This window comes from Chiloscyllium plagiosum, unplaced genomic scaffold (assembly GCF_037043375.1).
Source record: "Chiloscyllium plagiosum isolate Xiang-an unplaced genomic scaffold, Cpla_swu_hap1 HiC_scaffold_6, whole genome shotgun sequence".
In the NCBI taxonomy this organism is placed as follows: domain Eukaryota; kingdom Metazoa; phylum Chordata; class Chondrichthyes; order Orectolobiformes; family Hemiscylliidae; genus Chiloscyllium; species Chiloscyllium plagiosum.
Window position 1 is genome coordinate 114645649 of NW_028270144.1, and position 20995 is coordinate 114666643.

The 20995-nt window shown below is 44.9% G+C and overlaps 1 protein-coding gene across 3 annotated transcripts in view; it reads left to right on the forward strand.

The window, feature by feature from the left end:
• The window catches only part of LOC122550904 (cohesin subunit SA-2), a 150224-nt gene that overhangs the window by 93059 nt on the left and 36170 nt on the right, over positions 1-20995 (forward strand). For 2 of the 3 annotated variants that reach the window (XM_043692329.2, XM_043692330.2), the window contains exons 20-25: positions 371-574; positions 5568-5638; positions 6725-6812; positions 12643-12732; positions 14521-14613; positions 18536-18710. In XM_043692329.2, coding sequence (XP_043548264.2) covers positions 371-574; positions 5568-5638; positions 6725-6812; positions 12643-12732; positions 14521-14613; positions 18536-18710 — 721 coding nt within the window. The remainder of the gene's footprint in view (positions 1-370; positions 575-5567; positions 5639-6724; positions 6813-12642; positions 12733-14520; positions 14614-18535; positions 18711-20995) is intronic. The other variant, XM_043692332.2, reaches the window with a different exon arrangement.

Sequence of the window (20995 nt, forward strand, 5' to 3'; positions counted from 1 at the left end):
CCTTGCTAGAGGTTGCTGGGTGATCGGAGTCGAGAGTGTGGTGCTGGAAAAGCACAGCAGGTCAGACAGCATCCGAGGAGCAGGAGAATCGACGTTTATGCCCGAAAAGTCGATTCTCCTGCTCCTCGGATGCTGCCTGACCTGCTGTGCTTTTCCAGCACCGCACTCTTTACTCTGATCTCCAGCATCTGCAGTCCTCAAGTTCTCCGTGTTGCTGGGTGATTTACATGTTTCATAATAAATGAGTTATTATAAGCTATTAAATTCACCATCACTTTGGCAGCAAATTCTGGGGCCGGTTTCTCAAAGGGTTTGTTATTGGGAATTTTGCTGATCTTCCACGAGGTGATGTTTCTTTTGGAATTCACAGCATTTGGACACCTTACTGAAGCAGTTGAAGGAAATTGTAGAGGAACAGACAGATTCTGAAGTCCTGGAGTTCTGTTCGAAGACGTACCTTGTTCTCAGTAATGAAGAGTGGGCTACTCAGGACCAAGTAGATTCTGCAAAGCATCAACTGTTTGACCAGCTGGTGACCAGATTCAACAGGGTGCTGAGGGACTTCCTCCACAAGGTATGGCCTTTACCTTTTCTATTTCTCACCTTTATAGCATGCCAGCTAAACTGCAGGTACAGTATGGCTAACCTAAAATGAATTAAAAACACAGACAAGAGGAGCAGAAACCAAGGGTCACTGCTCTTGCCATGAAGGCCACATTTGGCTGGATGTGGCATCAGGGAGCCCTAGCAAGTTAGGGTTCTTGTGATGCAGCGGTAGTGTCCCTGCCTTTGAGCCAGAGGGTCTGGGTTCAAGTCTGTCTTGCTCCAGAGATGTGTCATAATATCTCTGAACAGGTTCATTCAGAACAGCTTCAGATTAGGACAATCTTTCAAAGAGAGGAGCTCTAACAAAACTGGCGTCAATAGGAATCGGGGCTGGAGGGGAGCAGTGTGTCCACTGGCTGGAGTCATACCTGGAGTTTTGAAGAGAATGATTGTGGTTGTTGGAGGTCAGTCATCTCAGCTCCAGCAGGAGTTCCTCAGAGTAGTGTCCCAGGCCCAACCATCTTCAACTGTTTCATCAATAACCTTCATCATAAGGTCAGAGACAGATGGTCACCGATAATTGCACAATACTCAGCATCATTCATGACACCTCATGTACTCTAACAGTCCAGGTCCAAATGCAGCAAGATCTGGATAATATTCAGGCTTGGGCTGATAGCTGGAGAGTGACACTCACATCACGCAAGTGCCAGGCAATAACTATCTCTAGCAAGAGATAATCTAGGACCGAAGGGTCTGTTTCCATCTCTATGACTCTATAATATCACTATTGCTGAGTTCTTTATCACCAACATCCTGGGGTTGCCATTGACCAGAAACTGAACTGGACGAGCCATATAAATACAGTGTCTGCAGGAGCAGTTCAGAGACGGAGAGTAACTCGCCTCTTGATTGCCAAAGCATGTCCACCATCTGTATGCCCACAAATCTGGAACATGATGGCACATTCTTTGCTTGCCTGGATGGATGCAGTTCCAGTGACATTCAAGAAACTCAATACCATCCAAGGCAAAGCAGCTGTTTGATTGTCACCTCATTCACTACTGTAAATATTCATTACCTCCACCCCTAGCAGATAGTAGCAGCAGAGTGTACCATATGTAACTCTCCAAGACTCCATTGTTAGCACCTTTCAAATCCATAATCTCTGCAAACTGGAAAGACATGGGCAGTAGATACATAGCACACCACCACCTGCAAGTTCCTCTCTAAGTCACTCACCACCCTGACTTCAAAATATACCTCCATGCCTTCGGGGTACTTGGGTTAAATTCCTAGACCTCTCTTCCAAACAGCACTTCGTTCCCAAGGACTGTGTCAGTTCAAGAAGGCAGCCCACCACCAGCTCAAGGGCAGTGAGCAATGGGCACTAATGCTGGCCTGGCCTGTGATATCCACATTCGACAAATGTATGATAAAAATAAACAAAAGAGCTCATAAAGAGTCAATGAGTTGCTTCAGAGTCAACCAAAACCCAAACCAGAAATGATCTCCCATCCCTTTATCTCTGAGAAATACTTGGGAATCCAAGTTACAGCTGGGAATAGAGATTCTCCCAAAACCTGGAGGACTTTATAGTTAGTCATAGAGTCACTTTCTCCATAGAGTTTTAGAGTCATACAGCACAGAAACAAACCCATTGGTCCAACTAGTCCATTGCCAACCGGAATCCCAAACTAAACTAGTCCCACCTGTGGTTGGTCCCTATCCCTCCAAATGTTTCTTATTATGTAACGGATAACTAAGCCTCAGGAGCAGCTGTAAGATCCATGCTACTCTCAGTCTATCATCATAGCCCGACAAAATAAAAAATCATACAATGCCACGTTATACTTCAAGTTCATTTGGAACTTCCAAATAAACCTGTTGGATTATAACCTGGTGATATGATTTTTTAAACTTTGTTCACCCCAGTCCAACACTGGCTCCTCCACATCATTACAAAATGGAAGTGAAGTTAACTTGGAACATATAACCTGAGAAACTTTATAAGACAGTGCTCTTCATGTTATGATAATATCATTGAAGATAAACTATCCAGAGAATATCTAACAGCCATTTACCACATTTTGGAATAAACTTCATAGTTTAAGTTGTTTGAGCCTGAGATGCTGATTGGCATTACAGGAACACAAGACTCCTCAGTAGAAACATAGTCCCCCTGGAAAGTGACAGTCCAGCTGTCCTCCTTTGCTGCATGTTGTTATGAAGGTGTAAGGGGTACTGTGTCTTTAAGGAGAAAGTGAGGTCTGCAGATGCTGGAGATCAAAGCTGAAACTTTATTGCTGGAACAGCACAGCAGGTCAGGCAGCATCCAGGGAACAGGAGATTCGACGTTTCGGGCACAGGCCCTTCTTCAGGAATGAGCAGAGACTGAACAACTTTTCTTTCCAATCCTCCCACTTTCTCCAAACAAAAGGAGTAGCCATGGGCACCCGCATGGGCCCCAGCTATGCCTGCCTCTTCGTAGGGTATGTGGAACAATCCATCTTCCGCAACTACACTGGCCCCACCCCCCATCTTTTCCTTCGCTACATTGATGACTGTATCGGCGCTACCTCGTGCTCCCACGAGGAGGTTGAACAGTTCATCCACTACACTAACACCTTCCACCCCGACCTCAAATTCACCTGGACAGTCTCGGACTCCTCCCTCCCCTTCCTAGACCTTTCTGTTTCTATCTCAGGCGACCGAATCAACACGGACATCTACTACAAACCAACCGACTCCCACAGCTACCTGGACTACACCTCCTCCCATCCTGCCCCCTGTAAAAACGCCATCCCATTCTCCCAATTCCTTCGTCTCCGCCGCATCTGCTCCCAGGAGGACCAGTTCAAAATACGTACAACACAGATGGCCTCCTTCTTCAAGGACCGCAATTTCCCCCCCGACGTGGTCGACGGTGCCCTCCACCGCATCTCCTCCACTTCCCGCTCCTCCGCCCTTGAGCCCCGCCCCTCCAACCGCCACCTGGACAGAACCCCACTGGTCCTCACCTACCACCCCACCAATCTCCATGTACAGCGCATCATCCGCCGTCACTTCCGCCACCTCCAAACAGACCCCAGCACCAAGGATATATTTCCCTCCCCTCCCCTATCAGCTTTCCGTAGAGACCACTCCCTCCGCGACTCCCTTGTCAGATCCACACCCCCCACCGACCCAACCTCCACTCCCGTCACCTTCCCTTGCAACCGCAGGAGGTGCAACACTTGCGCCCACACCTCCCCCTCACTTCTCTCCAAGGCCCCAAAGGAAACTTCCATATCCGCCACAGATTCACCTGCACCTCCACCCACATCATCTACTGCATCCGCTGCAGCCGGTGTGGCCTCCTCTATATTGGGGAGACAGGCCGCCTACTTGCGGAGCGATTCAGAGAGCACCTCTGGGCCACCCGGACGAACCAACCCAACCAACCTGTAGCACAGCATTTCAACTCCCCCTCCCACTCCACCGAGTATATGTAGGTCATTGGACTCATCCACCGCCAAACCACAACAACCCGACGGTCGGAGGAGGAGCGTCTTATCTTCCGACTGGGAACCCTCCAACCGCAGGGGATGAACTTGGACTTCACCAGTTTCTTCATCCCCCCTCCCCCCACCTTGTCTCAGCCGGATCCCTCCAGCCCGGCACCGCCTTCCTGACCTGCAGTCTTCTTCTTGACCTCTCCGCCTCCATCCTACTCCGACCTATCACCCTCACCTTGACCTCTTTCCACCTATCACATTTCCAACGCCCCTCCTCCAAGTCCCTCCTCCCTACCTTTTATCTTCTCCTGCTGAACACTCTCTGCTCATTCCTGAAGAAGGGCCTGTGCCCGAAACGTCGAATCTCCTGTTCCCTGGATGCTGCCTGACCTGCTGTGCTGTTCCAGCAATAAAGTTTCAGTACTGTGTCTTTAAGAGAGTTAAAAGCTAGCAGAAATACCTGACACAGCACCAAGTGTTTCGAATAAGATATAATGTAACATTTGGTTGAACAACTCGATTAGCTGGTTGCCTGGAGATGACAAAACAAATTTGAATTATGCCAATTGGTTTAAATTAAACCCCCGAAAATACCAAACTCCAATCAAGTTTGAATTTAGTATATTGACAATCTTAAAAACCAATGACACAATCCAATGCTTTGGGGGTATAAGACTGGGGAAATTAAAGAGTTGGGAAGAGAACAACCAAGGCACCAGCATCTGCAGACTGCCCAGAGAATAGCTCTCTTAAAGGTACCTTTATCGATCAGTAACCTGTGAAATGGAAATCCCTAAGGAGAAGAAAAGAAGACTGAGGAAGGTACTAGAGAAAATTCGACATCTGGCTAGTTTTGAAAATTTGGATTTTTGGTAAATCTTAAGTTTTGTCAGACTAATATTATAGAAGGGAAGATAAAATGTAAGTTAGAGGAAGGAGTTGTAAATAGTTATTAGTTAATTATTCTCTGTTATACTTTAAGAAATAAAGTTGCTAATTTTTACTTTAAATAGTTCTTGGCCTCTCGAATTTTCACAGATTATTGGATGGGATAAACCTTTTCTGTGTTGCTGGTTTAAATTGAGCAGGAGGTCGTAACAGTGTTGAAGAACTAGACCATGAGAAACAAAGGAATCATAGCAAATTAAATGAGACTACTTACAGTGTTCACCACATACACTATCCCATATGGTGCCCACTGGTTGCAGGAGGCCATGGTAGGCATTTAGGACCACACTGTCACAATGTCTCAAGGCACAATGCAATGAAGTGTTTTTAGAAAGGCAATGACTGTGTTTGTGTCAAGAAACCTGGCAGTAATTCTGCAGCAGTGACATCCTGTAGACAGTCACTGACCTATGAATCTGCACTTTAGCTGGCATTTGGTTGAATGAGGAATAATAGGATAATGCCACAAAAGAATGCCCTCCTTTTCTTCGAGTGAGTTGGTAATACTGACCCTTCGGTGCTGACTCTGATGCTGTAACCTTTTAGTTATTCACATTATGATCTGTTGTACAACAGGGAGGCCAGTTTGGTGACACAGAGTCTTACCAGATGTGGTGTGCATTGAAAAGAATCACGACCTTCCATAAGTAAGTGAGACATTTAGCAGTGGTAATTGATGGCTCATGTAACTGGAAGCTGTTTGAAAAGATGTGTGTGGCTATGTTTCACTCTGCAATAGAGAAATTCAATTAAAGACTGGAGAGGCGGGAATGAGGAGTAATCAGATCAGGCATGATCTTATTGAATGGCGGAATGGTCTCAAGAGGCCCACAGGTCTTCTCCTGCTCCTATTCCCAATTCATGCATTACATGCACATTATGTACGTTACATTTATCTCTTCACTGGATGGGAAGCCAGTTCTATCTCAGCTTAAAATGACTGAGCCATGTGCACTCTGTTGCCATGCATTGTGATATCTGCTTTCCCTCTGCTCTTGGTGGGTGTTTATTTACTTTATTCTGATTTTCATTCTTGAAGATCTTTTCTCTTCAGGATATTGTGAGTCACTTCTTCCTTGTGAGTGGCCATTTTTTTCTCATATGTGAGATCTGATTTTTAGCTTGTTCTCATTCATAAAATCCTGAACTAGTATAGCGGTTAAACTAACATTGTGGTAATTTTACTGGGTAGTAATTCAGAGGCCAGGACTTAATGATCCTTGAATTTGAGATTAAATTCAATTTGTTGAAAAACTATGCAGTCTGGTTTACTCATGTTCTTTCGGGAAGGAAATCTGCCATTCTTTTATGGACAATGCTTTTTGTCAATCCAGATTGCAATGTAGTTGATGTTTAACTTCCCTCAGCAAAAACCCCAAAACCCAAACATTTGTCTGAAGCATAATAAATATTTGTCTTGTCAGTGATCCCCACATCTGTGAATGAATGAAGATAAAGCACAAACAGACACCCATCGGTGTTCTGTTTTTGAAGCGTGTTAAACCCTCCCCCCCCACATATTCTCCTCCGTTCTGTCATTTTGCTTTCTCCTCCAAGCATTGATCCAATTCCCTTTGGAAAACTGATTGGAAAGGATTTGAGTTTGTGTGCTCCTGTCCCACAGTGCTATTGGTGCTGGTTTTGCTGCAATAAGTGTAAGCCTGGTATGAAAGGGAACGTGAGAGGTCAGCTTTCTAATAAGGTGGCAAATTCCATTTTCTGCACTATTTCAGCGCTCATGATATAACTCGATGGAATCTGTTAAACAACACCTGCAAACTGCTGAAGAGAGCCTTGGAGAATGGAAACGTGCCTGAACAGGTGAGACATGGACTGGTACTACGACCATCCCTCATAGAACATATACATCTATCTTACTTGTTAATTCACTGACTTTATATGCCAATCCTGTGTTTCAACTTAGAGTCATCGAGTCATAGAGACGTACAGCACGGAAACAGTCCCTTCGGTCCAACTTGTCCATGCCGACCAGATATCCTAAATTAATCTAGTCCCAAATGCCAGCACTTGGCCCCTGTCGCTCTAAACTCTTCCTACTCATATACCCATCCAGATTTGTTTTAAATGTTGTAATTGTTTCAGTCTCCAACAGATGTGAAGCAATTTCACCCTCAAACTGATAGTCAACATGAGTTGTAATGTGATTTATATGATGCTCTTTGATTGATATTGTACAGTGTGCTCCCTGTAATAGAAAGAGTCAGTGAAACTCTCTAGAATAGGGCAGGTTAACTCTGCATTGCTCTTGAGTGAGAGGAATGAATCCACTGGGAGATGTTGGTGTTGAGGAAGAGATTGTGAAAGGCTTTAAGGACAATATTGAACAAATGGGGACACATTTGAAGCCAGCCCTTAGGTAATGGGGAAGGTCCTGATGTTGTTGGTACATTTGACATGTACCACAGGGCAACACAAACTCTGTCTGTGTGCTCCTATCAGTAACTCAAAGATCATAAGAACATCAGAAATTGTAGTAGGCCATTTGGCCTTTCCAGTCTGCCTCACCATTCAAGTGGTGGTATTCAGGAGGGCATTGCATAATTATTTGGATAGAAATTTTGTGCAAGAGTAGGGGGAAGAGGCAGAAGATGAGCAGTAGGTGAAGATGCTCATTCATAGAGCTGGTGCAGGCACGTTGGGCCAAATGACCTCTTCTGCACCATAACAACATTTTTTATTTTCTTATAGGACTAGGCCAACATTTATTGCCTCCATCTCTACTGGGCTTGAGAAGGTGGTGTTGAGCTGCCTTCTTGAACTGCTGCAGTCCAGTTCTGTGATTCTGTTGTTCTATGAGGGTCATGGCTGATCTATACAGACTGACCTCACAACCCTGTTCCGATATTCCTTAATTCTGCTGGTATCTTAAAATGCTATCATTCTTTGTTTTGAATACACTCAACAATGGAGCATCCAAATCCCTGCAGAGTAGAGAATTCCAAAGATTCACAGCCCCTTTCTCCTCAGAGACCCTGACTACTAGATTTAGACTCCCCACTAGGGGGTGCATTTTCCCAGTATCTACTCTCAGATCTCCCAAGATAGGTGAAGTGATGGCCTAGTGGTATGACTGCTATACTATTAATCCAGAGACTCAGGTAATGTACTGGGAACCTGGGTTTGATTTCTGCCACGGCGGGATGGTGGAATTTGAATTCAATAATTAAAAGAAATCTGGAATTAGCAGTCCCATGGTGACCGTGAAACCATTGTCAATTGTTGGGGGAAAACCCATCCGGTTTACTAACGCTCTTTAGGGAAGGAAACTGCCATTCTTACCTGGTGGCTTGGGACCCACAAAAATGTGGTTGACTCTTAACAGGGACAGGCAATAAAAGCTGGCTTAGCCAGTGACACCCACATTCCGCGAATGAACGATTAAAAGAAAATCTACCCTGAGTAAAGGTACATAGGCATAGTCCTACTAGGCCATAAAGCTGATCTCTTATTAGAGACATGACTGGGTGGTTTAACCTAGGGTCACCACATCTCAGGTGAAGGGTGAGGTTGAGAAGGAGAGTCCTTCATAGTGACCTCAGGTGGTGTTGGAATTGAACCCACACTGTTGGTGTCACTCTGGACCACAAACCAACTGTCTAGCCAACTGACCTAACTGGCCCCCAACTTGCTTAATCATTTTATAGGTTTGAATAAGGGTGCATCTCATTCTTTTACATTCTACAGAATAGGTGCAGTCTCTCTATCTCTCTCTATAAGATAACCCCTCTATTCCAGGCATCAGTTTAGGAGTCTTTGTTGCATTCGTTCTAAGTCTTTCCTTAGGTTAAGAAACCAAAGCTGTAGACCAGGTGCAGTCTCACTATGGCTCCATGTAAATGCAGTAGGTTACCTCAATACTCCAATTTCTTAGCCACCTATCATTTGATTTACAAATCGCTTGCTGTAGCTGCATGTTCATTTATCTCTGATTCTACATTCACAAGACATGAGTATGAAATCTCCACACCACCTCCAGCAAGAGGGCCACAAAAAGCCATTCAGGGCAGAAGTTGGCCATTCAGCCCATCATACCTGCACTGGGAGCTATTCGATCAATCTCCCATCCCAGCTTCATTCTCGTAGTTCTGAGAGAACTTTCAGGATTTCAAAACAATTCTTAGTCTGCTTCCATTACCCAGATCGGGCAGAATGATCAGATGCTTTTTATGCCCCTGGAGATGCTCACCTGGTTCACATGACCTCATTGACTACCTTCTGGGTGAGAAGATCCATCTCCTTGACTTGTCATCAATTAACACCCTTTGTGTGGTCAGTTCAACACCCCTTTGTGACTTCATCCAGCCTCCACCTGGATTCCTTGCCTTCCTGGTGGGAGAGAAAAATTGCTCCTTTACCAAATAGGAAACTGTGGCAACTTGCCTACAAGGTTGAGAGGAGAGGCTCTGGTTTGTATCAAAATGCAGGACCTTGTATTTTATCAGAATTAAACTCCATCAGCCACTCCTCGGCCCACTGGTCCAGTTGATCAAGATCCTATTGTACTCTTAGACAACTTTCTTCACTGTCTATTATGCCACCAATTTTGGAGTCACCTGCAAAATTACTAACCATACCTCTTATGTTCTCATCCAAATCATTTATATAAATGTCAAAAAGCAATGGACCCAGCATGGATCCTTGCAGCACACTGCTGGGCACAGGCCTCCAGTCTGAACAACAACCCACTACCACCACCCTCTGTCTCCTGCTGTCAAGCCAAATTTGTATACAATTGGCTAGCACTTCCTGGATCTTATGTGATCTGACCTTATTAACCAGTCTACCATGCAGAATCTTGTCGAAGGTCTTGCTAAAGTCCATGTAGACAATGCCTACCATTCTGCTTTCAGCTATCTTCTTGGTCACTTTTTCAAAAAACTCAATCAAGTTTGTGAGACACAATTTCCCACGCACAAAACCACAATGACTCTCGAATGCATGTAGATCCTGTCTCTCAGAATCACCTCCAACAACTTATCCACTACTGATTTCAGACTCACCAGTCTGTAGCTCCCTGTTTTTTTTCCTTGCAGACATTTTTAAATAAAGGCACAACATTAGCCACCCTCCAGTTTTCCAGCTGCCAATGACACAAATTTCACTGCTAGGGGCCCCATGATTTCTTCCCTAGCTTCCCACATTGTCCTGGGATACACTTAGTCATGTCCTAGGGATTTATCTACCTTTATGCATTATAAGACCTTTCACACCTCCTCTTCTCTAATGTGGGCCCTATTCAGGACCTCACTATTTATTTCCCTGAGTTCCCTAGCTTCCATGCCTTACGCTACAGGAAATACTGATGTGAAATATCCATTTAGGATCTCACACATTTCCTGTGGTTCCACACATGGATGGCCACATTGATCTTTAAGGGGCCCTATTCTTTCCCTCGTCACGTTTTTGCTCTTAATCTACTTGTAGAATCTCTTTGGATTCTCCTTAACCTTATCTGCCAAAGCTATCTCATGTCCCCTTTTTGCCTTCTTGATTTTATAGAACATAGAACATTACAGCGCAGTACAGGCCCTTCAGCCCTCGATATTGCACCGACCTGTGAAACCAATCTGAAGCCCATCTCACCGACACAATTCCATTCTCGTCCAAATGCCTATCCAATGACCATTTAAATGCCCTTAAAGTTGGCGAATCTACTACTGTTACAGGCAGTGCGTTCCATGCCCCTACAAGGTTGAGAGGAGAGGCTCTGGTTTGTCTTCAAAATGCAGGACCTTGCATTTTATCAGAACTAAACTCTGAGTAAAGAAACTACCTCTGGCATCTGTCCTATATCTATCACCCCTCAATTTAAAGCTATGTCCCGTCATGCTAGCCATCACCATCCAAGGAAAAAGGCTCTCCCTGTCCACCCTATCTAACCCTCTGATTATCTTATATGTCTCAATTAAGTCGCCTCTCAATCTTCTTCTCCCTAATGAAAATAGCCTCAAGTCCCTCAGCCTTTCCTCATAAGACCTTCCCTCCATACCAGGTAATATCCTAGTAAATCTCCTCCGAACCCTTTTCAAACCTTTCACATCCTTCCAATAATGCGGTGACCAGAACTGTACACAATACTACAAATGTGGCCGCACCAGAGTTTTCCCTCTTAAGTGTACATCTATACTCCCTATACTCCTCAAGGGTAATCACTTGCTTCCAGTTGTGTACACCTGATGTCTGTCTCCTTCTCTTTCTTGACCAGAACCTCAATATCTCTAGTCATCCAGCATTCCCTACTTCTGCCAGTCTTGCCTTTCACATGTTGTCCCTGAACTCTCATTATCTCACTTTTGAAAGCCTCCCACTTGCCAGATGTCACTTTACCTGCAAACAGTCTCTCCCAATCAACTGTAGCATTGCTGACTCGTCACCTTTGACCCCTGCCTTGGTCAAGCTTCTATCTGTCACTGCCTTAAAAATCAATCAGCCAGCCTGCACCACCTTCTGGGAAGGGAGCTCCAGAGACTCAAGACTCTTTTGGGGGAATTATTCCTCCTCATCTTAGTCTTCAATGGGGGAAATTTTATATTTAAACAAAAACAGAAATTGCCGGGGAAACTCAGCAGTTCTGGCAACCAAGAGAGAAATACATAATGTGTTAAGTTGAGTGACACTTCACAGCCGCACTCGAAACATTAACTCTGAAGTCCCCCAACAGATATTGCCACATCTGCTGAATTTTAGATTTCCTGCTTCCACAGTTCTTTGTTTTACTTTTGTTTTTAAACTTTGCCAGCTGTGAGTAGACTCTTAAGTATTGTAAAAAGGGGGCAGATAGAGTTAATATTGAGGAGTGCCTGATGAACCACCAACTGTGATGATGTATTACGAAATGATAGGCAGAACAGCTTAGATTCTCGAAGGAGTGAAACCTGACAGCAAGTCCTCCTCTAAATCTCTGGAACTGTGTGTCTCATATTAATGTGACTAGTTGCTAACATGTGGTAAACTATATCTTGTTAACAACAAAATCTTCTTCTAGTTAGACCAGGGAGTAGACCAGGCAGCATGGTGTCTGAGTGGTTAGCACTGCTGCCCCACAGGGATCTGGATTCAATTCCAGCTTCTGGTGAATGTCTGTGGAGTTTGTACATTCCTCTCTGTGTGACTAGTGGGTTTCCTCCCACAGTCCAAAGATGTACATAGCTACATGGATTGGTCATGCCAAATTGCCCACAATGTCCAGGGATGTGTAGGTTAGGTGGATTAGCCATGGCAAATGCCAGGATAACAGGGGGTTGGGTGTGGGTGGGATGCTTTCTGAAGGTTCGGTGTGGACTCAATGGGCAGAATGGCTTGCTTCCACACTGTAGGGATTCTATGGATTACCTTCTACCACACTAGCTCAAGCTGGTCCTGTGATCCCAACACTGAAACGGGTTAGTGAAAGCAAAACTAACACATGGAGGGCTGGAGACTTAGCAAATGTCTGAGCAAACTGCTCAGCTTAAGGGCAATTAGGGATGGAGAATAAATGCCAGCCTTGACAGGGATGTCCACATTCTATAAAGGAAAGAAAAATGCGCTCTGACTTTAATGAATCACAAACCTGTGTTGATGAAGCCCCATTTACCTTTAATATAATGTAAAAAATGATGTTTACAAGTGTATTTTCCTGTTCTTGCAGATCATCGTTCAGGCAATCCTCTGTAGCTATTATTACATCATGTGGCAGCTCTCGAAAGTATCTGAAGGTGATTCCTCCAAGGTACAGGATGTGAGTTTTCCCCCATTATTTTGTACAAACATATGAAGAAGGAACAACAGTAGACCATTCAGCCCCTCACAAACGCTCCACCATTCAGTAAAATCATAGTCGATCTGATTACAAACTCAAATCCGTTTTCCCACCTGCCTCTGATAACCTTCCGCCTCCTTGCTCGACAAGAAAGTATCTATCCCTGCTTTAAAAAATATTCTGGAACTCTGTCAGCTTTTCAGAAAGGGAGTTCCAAACGCTCATGCCTTTCTGAAAGAAAGAAAATGCCTGTACCGTTTAAATGGACGACCCATTAAATTTTCTGATGTGGAGGTGCCAATGTTGGACTGGAGCTTACAAAGTCCGAATTCACATGACACCAGGTCATAGTCCAATTATTTGAAATCACAAGCTTGCAGTTTCTGCTCAGCGACTCTGCGTTGTTGTGCATGTTAAAGGCCACCTAGGAGGAGGTGTACCTGAAGATTGGAGATTTTGTGTTCGTGTTGCACTACACGTGACCTCACCAAACGGTTCTGTGTCTGTAAAATCTTCACTGTTCTGATCTCTGATCTTCGGTAAACATGCTCCAGTTTCAATCCAGCCCTTTCTTACTCTTCTAAACTTCAGGAGATGTAAGCCTCGGCTTTTCCTTATGGGAGGTCAGCCATCTCCGATTCCAGGGCCTTTAGTCTAGGAAGCCTTGTCTGAACATCCTTCCCTAAACCAAGTGAACAATTCTCCACATAGTACTCCAATGTGGTCTCACCATTATAACCGAAGGAGAACCTCCCTACTTGTATATTCAATTACTCTCAGAATAAATAACAACATGCTGTTAGCTTTCCTAATTACTTGCAGTACCTGCAGACTAACCTTTTGTGATTCATGCAAAATGACTGAGGACACCAGATACCTCTGCATCTCAGAACTTCACTAATGCTGCAATGAAAGCAGAAATTGCTGGAGAAGCTCAGCAAGTCTGGCAGCATTAGTTCAGAAGAAGTCACTGGACTCAAAACGTTGGACTCTGCTTTCTCTCCATAGATGCTGCCAGACCTCTTGGGTTTCTCCAGCAATTGCTGTTTTTGTTTCTTATTTCCAGTGTCTGCAGCTATATATTTTATGTTAATAATATGCTCCCCTATCATCCTACCAAAATGGACAATTTCACTTAATCCCACTGTATAATGCATTTGCCACATCTTTGGCACTCATTTAATCTATCTATATCCATTTTGTAGCCTGCTTATAATGTCTTCACTATATAACAGGGATACTCACTCTATTAAGATACAACATGAACTGCTCAGCTCTCCATTTGCACAGAAGGCGGCCATTTGGCCCATCTTAGTTGCTCTGATTCTTTTGAAAGAGATTTCCCATGAATTGTGCTTCCCAGCCCTTACCACACCCCTGAAACGTTTTTCAAGTATATATCCAAATCCCTCCCGCCAGTAGAGACAGTTGCTCCATATCTATCATTGCCAAAATTCCTCAGAACTTTGTACCTATATTTGAATATCTCCTTGACACTGTGTGATCTAAGGAAAATAACAAATGTTGAGTGATGTTATGGAGATAGTAAGTAATCTTAGTGATAGAATGAATGTGTGATCATAAGACTTGCTTACCAGCTTTCACAGGTGGGCTGTGTTGATACTGTTCCACACCTTTTTGCCATTGGTGAAAGAAGGCGACATGACCTTCAAGAAGCTAACTGGGAAATTGCAACAATGCAAGGCAGGCACAGGATGTTCCCCTTTTTTTTTCTCCTGGTCTAAAGCTTGTTTTGTTTCTGTGCAGAGCGTGAAAGTGTCGCTGAGGAAGCAGATGAGGGGATTCTGCCACATTTGCAGACAGTTCCTAAATAATCCCAGCAGCACCGTCAAAGAGCAGGTCAGTGTGGACAAGGTCATCTCAAAAAGGCCGAGTGGGCAGGACTCGGGACCCATGTAGACTGGACCAGCGGCCACAGACTGGTCACAACATGGGAAAGTAGGCCATTCAGCCCAACTAGCCCTGTTGGCCTCCTGGACGTGCTGGGATTGAGTGGTTTACATCAACTTGATTGTCAATCCCTCCAAGTCTGTTGAAGATGCTAGGAGTAGTGGGGCTACACGCTGAGGCTGGGGTTGGTCTTTTGTGGTTTCTTGTGCTCTGCCCTATCCATAAAGCCATGCGCTGCCATTAGACCAACCTGTTATTTTGTAATTTATTCTCAGATTGCTGACCAATAACTGCCCTTGAGACAGTGGTGGTGAGCTGCCTTCTGCGATATCTGCAGTCCATTTGGTGTTGACTTTTGACTTTTTGTTAATAGTGGATTTCCAATTCCACTATTCAATTCAGTTTAATTCACTGCTGCCTTGCTGGGTTGTTTCTGAGAACAGTTACAAGTCGGTGGCACGGTGGCACAGTGGTTAGCACTGCTGCCTCACAGCGCCAGAGACCCAGTTCAATTCCCACCTCAGGCGACTGACTGTGTGGAATTTGCACATTCTCCCCGTGTCTGTGTGGGTTTCCTCCGGGTGCTCCGGTTTCCTCCCACAGTCCAAAAATGTGCAGCTTAGGTGAATTGGCCATGCTAAATTGCCCCTAGTGTTAGGTGAAGGGGTAAATGTAGGGGAATGGGTCTGGGTGGGTTGCGCTTCGGCGGGTCGGTGTGGACTTGTTGGGCCGAAGGGCCTGTTTCCACACTGTAAGTAATCTAATCTAAACTCAGTCCCATTGCTGTGGTTCTGGAGTCACAGTGTCAGTCAGACTAAGTAAAGCAGGACCCTGACCTTGCCATGGCCAGTCATTTTAACACAGAGTCCTGCTCACATGCCCAATGTCTGTCCTTGGCATGTTGCAGTGTTCCAGTGGATCACAGTACAAACTGGAGGAACAACATCTCTTCTTCACATTAGGCACTTTACAACCTTCTGGAGTTAATATTGAGTTCAACACCTCCTCAGTGAGAACCATTTCTTCCCTTTCTTTCTGCTCCTCTGTCTTACAGTCTTATTAGCATGTGTTCCCCTCCCCCCATTCTGGTTACTGTCCTTTTAAGTCTGGCAATTAGACACACCATTGTTCTACCATTCTCACAATCCCATTCCCATGAACTATCAATTTCCTTTCTCCACCCACTACCCCCACGCTTCCCACCCCTCCCCAACTATAGCATTAATGTTGCCCCCTCCATAGGTCACTTTAGCTCTGATGAAGTCTAGATTTGAAACATTAGCTTGCTCTCTCTCCATAGATGCTGACCTGCTGTGATCTCCAGCACTTGTTGTTTTCAGACTAGGTAAAGCTGGCTGGTGAAAGTGAGGACTGCAGATGCTGTAGATCAGAGTCGAGAGTGTGTTGCTGGAAAAGCACAGCAGGTCAGGCAGCATCCGCGGAGCAGGAGAGTCGATATTTCAGGCCGGGCCCTTCATCAGGCATGAAGCTGGAAGCCACAGGGGCGGACAGGTAAATAGGAGCCCCACCCCGCTCCCATTTATCTCTCCGCCCCCGTGGCTCCCAGCCTCATTCCTGATGAAGGACTCCGGCCCGAAATGTCGACTCTCCTGCTCCCCGGATGCTGCCTGACCTGCTGTGCTTTTCCAGCAACACACTTTTGAAAGCTGGCTGGTGTCCAGCTGTTAGAGGCTATTTATAAAGCAGATGGGTTTTTAATAATGTTAAAATAGTTTCATGGCCTTGGTTTGTGGCAATATATTTTCACCCCAGCTGTGCACACATGTTATGACACAACTCTGGAGACGTTGGGACTAGAACCTATGCCTCCTGGCCTGGAGGTAGGGATGTTATCACTGCATCACAAGAGCCCCATCATTCTAATTTATTTCTTATTGACCTTAATTTCCACTAGATACTATGATGCGATTTGAACTCCTGTGCCAGAGCATTGATGAGGGCCTTTGGGTTAATTGTTCTGTAATATTATTGGCGGGGAGTATCATATGGGGCAGTGGGAAGCATCTGTGCCCCTCAGTGGGTTCAAATCCCACTCAAGGACCTGTTGAGTCAAGGAAGCCATGTTCATGTCATTAATTGATAACCAACTTGTAGATTCATCCAATTCAGCAGGCAGTAAGAGTAGGCAGTATGGTCAGCCATACTTGATATGGAGTGGCACCTCTCCAGCTATGGCCGCTGTGGTGAGGACATTGGTACTTTCTTCCATTTATTCTCTCATGGAATGTGGCATAACATTTGTTGCCCGTCCTTATGTGCCCTTGAATCGAGTGACTTGCTTGGCCATTTCTGAAGGAGTTAAGAGTTAACCACGTTCTGAAGTCACTCTAGGCCAGACCAGGTGACGATGACAGATTTCCTTCCCTAAAGGACATGAGCAAATCAGACAGGATTTACCACCAATTGAAAACAGATCCAGCATCTCCATGACTGGGACTAGCTTTCAGTTCCAGATGTTTTGTTTATATTAATTATAGAGTCATAGAGATGTACAGCACAGAAGCAAACCCTTCAGTCCACCTCATCCATGCTGAACAGATATCCTAAATTAATCTAGTCCCATTTGCCAGCACTCGGTCCATATCCCTCTAAACCCTTCCTATTCATATAATCATCCAGATGTTTTTTAAATGTTGTAATTGTACCAGCCTCCAACACTTCCTGTAGCAGCTCATTCCATACACGCACCACCCTATGCACGAAAAAGTTGCCTCTAGGTCCCTTTTAAATCCTTCCCCTCCCACCTTAAACGTGTGTCCTCTAGTTCTGGACTTCCCTAGCCCAGGGAAAAAATCTTGTCTATTTATCTATCCATGCCCCTCATGATTTTATCAACCTCTATAAGGTCACTCCTCAGCCTCCGATGCCCCAGGGAAAACAGCCCCAGCCTATTCAGCCTCTTCCTACAGCTCAAACTCTCCAACCCTGGCAACACCCTTGTAAATCTTTTTTGAACTCTTTCAAGTTTCACAACATACTTCCTACAGCAGGGAGACCAGAATTGCACACAGTGTTCCAAAAGTGGCCTAACTAATGTCCTGTACAGCCACAACATGATCTCCCAACTCCTACAGTCAATGCACTGACCAAAAAAGGAAAGTCTCCCAAATACCTTCTGCACTATCCTATCTATCTGCAACTCCACTTCCAAGGAGCTATGAACCTGCACTCCAAGGGGTCTCTTTGTTCAGCAACACTCTAAACCTAACCAAAGTCAAATCCCACCAGCACCTGAGGTGAGACTTGAACCTGCATCTCCAGAGAATAAGGCTCTGCATTACCAGTCCAGTGATCTGTTCCAGCAAAAACAAGGTGAACACCAGCAGGGATAGGGATGTCCTTCAGTTCCCTCATGGAGCTGAGGAAGTGAACTGAGAGAGTTGCAGATTGCCCTGATGCTGATCCGTTATTGGCTCCACTACCCTGAAGGCCAATTGGAATCAGCCAACTTCCAGAATCCAACTGCGGATCGGAGTGGGAGATGAGCAGCATTTCTGCAGGATTTGCCAACTCTAGTTGGAGAGATTCCTGGAAGTTTTATCATTGGCCCTTTTACCTTCACCACCCAACCCCCTTCCCCTCAAAGAAAATAAATGGAAAATGAGGCATAATTTTGAAATGGATGCAGTGTTTTTGCTGGGCTTTATTTGAAGTGATGACTTGGGGATTAATGTTTAAATTAAAGATTCAATCCTCAGGTGATGCTGGAAACTCTCTTCCATTGCCAATAGTCTGTGTTCCATGGGTTCTTAATGCCTAGCTAACAATTGATGCTTCCCCTTCTATCAACTCCTGAGTACTGTGTTTTCGTTTTCTCCAATGGCTGAGAGATGTTTATGCCCCTCTCCAGGCCTTCATCATTCTGTGTGATCTCCTGCTGGTTTTCAGTCACGAGGAACCACCCATTGGTTCTGAAATGGTTGAGCCATTTGCCTATATCCCAGAGGAGTCCCTGCAGACAGAGCTTGTGACCTTCGTCCTGGATCATGTTTTCATCGCCCGAGACAGCGGTCACCCTGACAACGGTAAGCTCTAGTGGCGGCAACTGGGCTGTTCCTCTGAACTGGGGCCTTGCAGATTTTATTTATTTATTTATTCTCTCGTGAGGTGTGGGTGTCGTATTGGTGTTGTTGCCTGATGCCCTTGAACTGTATAGCCTACCAGAGGACATTTGAGAGTCAGTTATGGTCGGCCTGGAGTCACATGTAGGCCAGACTGGGTACGACTGGCCAATTTCCTTCTCTAAAGGACATTAATGAATCCACAGGATCCTTATGGCCATTGATGATGGATTCATGGTCACTATCGCCGAAGCTAGCTTAGATTCAAGTTCATTAACTGAATCAAAATTTATGAATAGGAAGGGTTTAGAAGGATATGGGCCAAGTGCTGGCAAATAGGACTTTTTAGGTTAGGATATCTGGTCGGCATGGTTAAGTTGGATCGCAGGGTCTGATTCCGTGCTGTACATTTTGATGACTCTGTGGTGGTATTCGAACCTCATAAAGCCAGGACTCCTAGCTGGTAACTGAACCACTTGATAACTTGTAGTATTCCAGGAATCAGATCTCCGAGACTTTAATGCCAGGGCTCCTTGTGCATTGAGATGTATTTTTGTGTGTGACCGCTTTGCCACTCCATCCAAGATCAAACAAGGTTCTCTTCCTCGCCTGAAGTTATTGATTTTCAACCAGGGGAGTAAAACACAGGAAATGTTGGAGAAACTCAGCAGATGTGGCAGTGTCTGTGGAGACAGAAACAGAGTTAACTCTTAATTCCGCTGTGACTCTTCGTCTTCAGATGAAAAACTCTGAAGAATTTTGTTACAGAGTTCCAGACGTTGCGGTCTAAGAGGAGAATTGGATTCAAAATGTTAAATTCTGTTTCTCTCTCCACAGAAGCTTCTGAGTTTCTGCAGCAACTTTCAGCTTCAGGTTTTCAGCACCTGCAGGACTTTGATTTCTACCTGGGGCTTGATTCCTTGAGTTTCCTTGGGTTGTCTCGCCCTTACTCTCTGAAGCCAGATGGCAGGCAGTTGTCACCTCTAAGGGGCAGTGGTTGGTCCAGTCTTCATGTGGTGCCAGATGAGATTCACTGAGCAGCAATCAGTCAGGAATTCCCTGGCACTGTCATCGTTATTGTGTCTTGGGGATCCTTGAGATCCATTGAAATAACTAAGACTGTTGATTGGACCTAGACCCTTCCTACTGTATCTCTGCAACTGTCTGGGCAATGCCATTAATAACCGGGCTTTCCAGAGGATCATCTCCTACTTTGTAAAATAAACCATTGGGACCACTGGCCACGGTCAGGGTATTGACTCTGTATTTGTTCATAACCATCAGAACAGTGGCAACACTGATAATGCACACATCTGGCTGGAAAGCCCTGAAGTTATGAAAGATGCCATATAAATGCACATGTTCTTTTCTAATTAAACGGCCATGTGGACCTCGGATTGTGCAGCCTCCCTGTCACAATGTTGCTTTCTCCTGCATTTTAAAGACAGGATGAACATGGAAGGCTATGGGCCAAGTGCTAGAAAGTGCCAGGGTCACCAGACCCAAAACATTAACTCTGATTTCTCTTCACAGATGCTGCCAGATCTGCTGAGCTTTTCCAGAAATTTTTGCTCGAAATTGGGACCAGTGTAGATTTTAGAGTTGTTGTGCTCGGTACAGACTTGTTGGGTTGAAGGGCCTCTTCTGTAATGTCTAATTCTATGACTTGCGCAGTTTTGGAAGATTCAATATAAAAGTACACTTGCAAATTGTACTCTCACTCTTGGAACAATGGATTTTAACCATTCAGTTAAGCATCTTAAGCTGCAAGGCTTAATAGAGTTTAGATTAGATTAGATTAGATTACTTACAGTGTGGAAACAGGCCCTTCAGCCCAACAAGTCCACACTGACCCGCCGAAGCGCAACCGACCCAGACCCATTCCCCTACCCCTAACACTACGGGCAATTTAGCATGGCCAATTTTTTAGAAATGTACAGCACAGAAACAGACGCTTTAGTCCAACTTGTCCATGCCAACCAGATATCCCAACATAATGTAGTCCGATTTTCCAGCACTTGGCCCATATCCCTCCAAACCCTTTCTATTCATATACCCATCTAGATGCCTCTTAAATGTTGCAATTGTACCAGCCTCCACCACTTCCTCTGGCAGCTCATTCCATACACGTACCACCCTCTGTGTGAAAACATTGCCCCTTGGGTCTCTTTTATATCTTACCCTTCTCACCCTAACCCTATGCTGTCTAGTTCTGGACTCCCCCACCTTGGGGAAAAGACCTTGTCTAT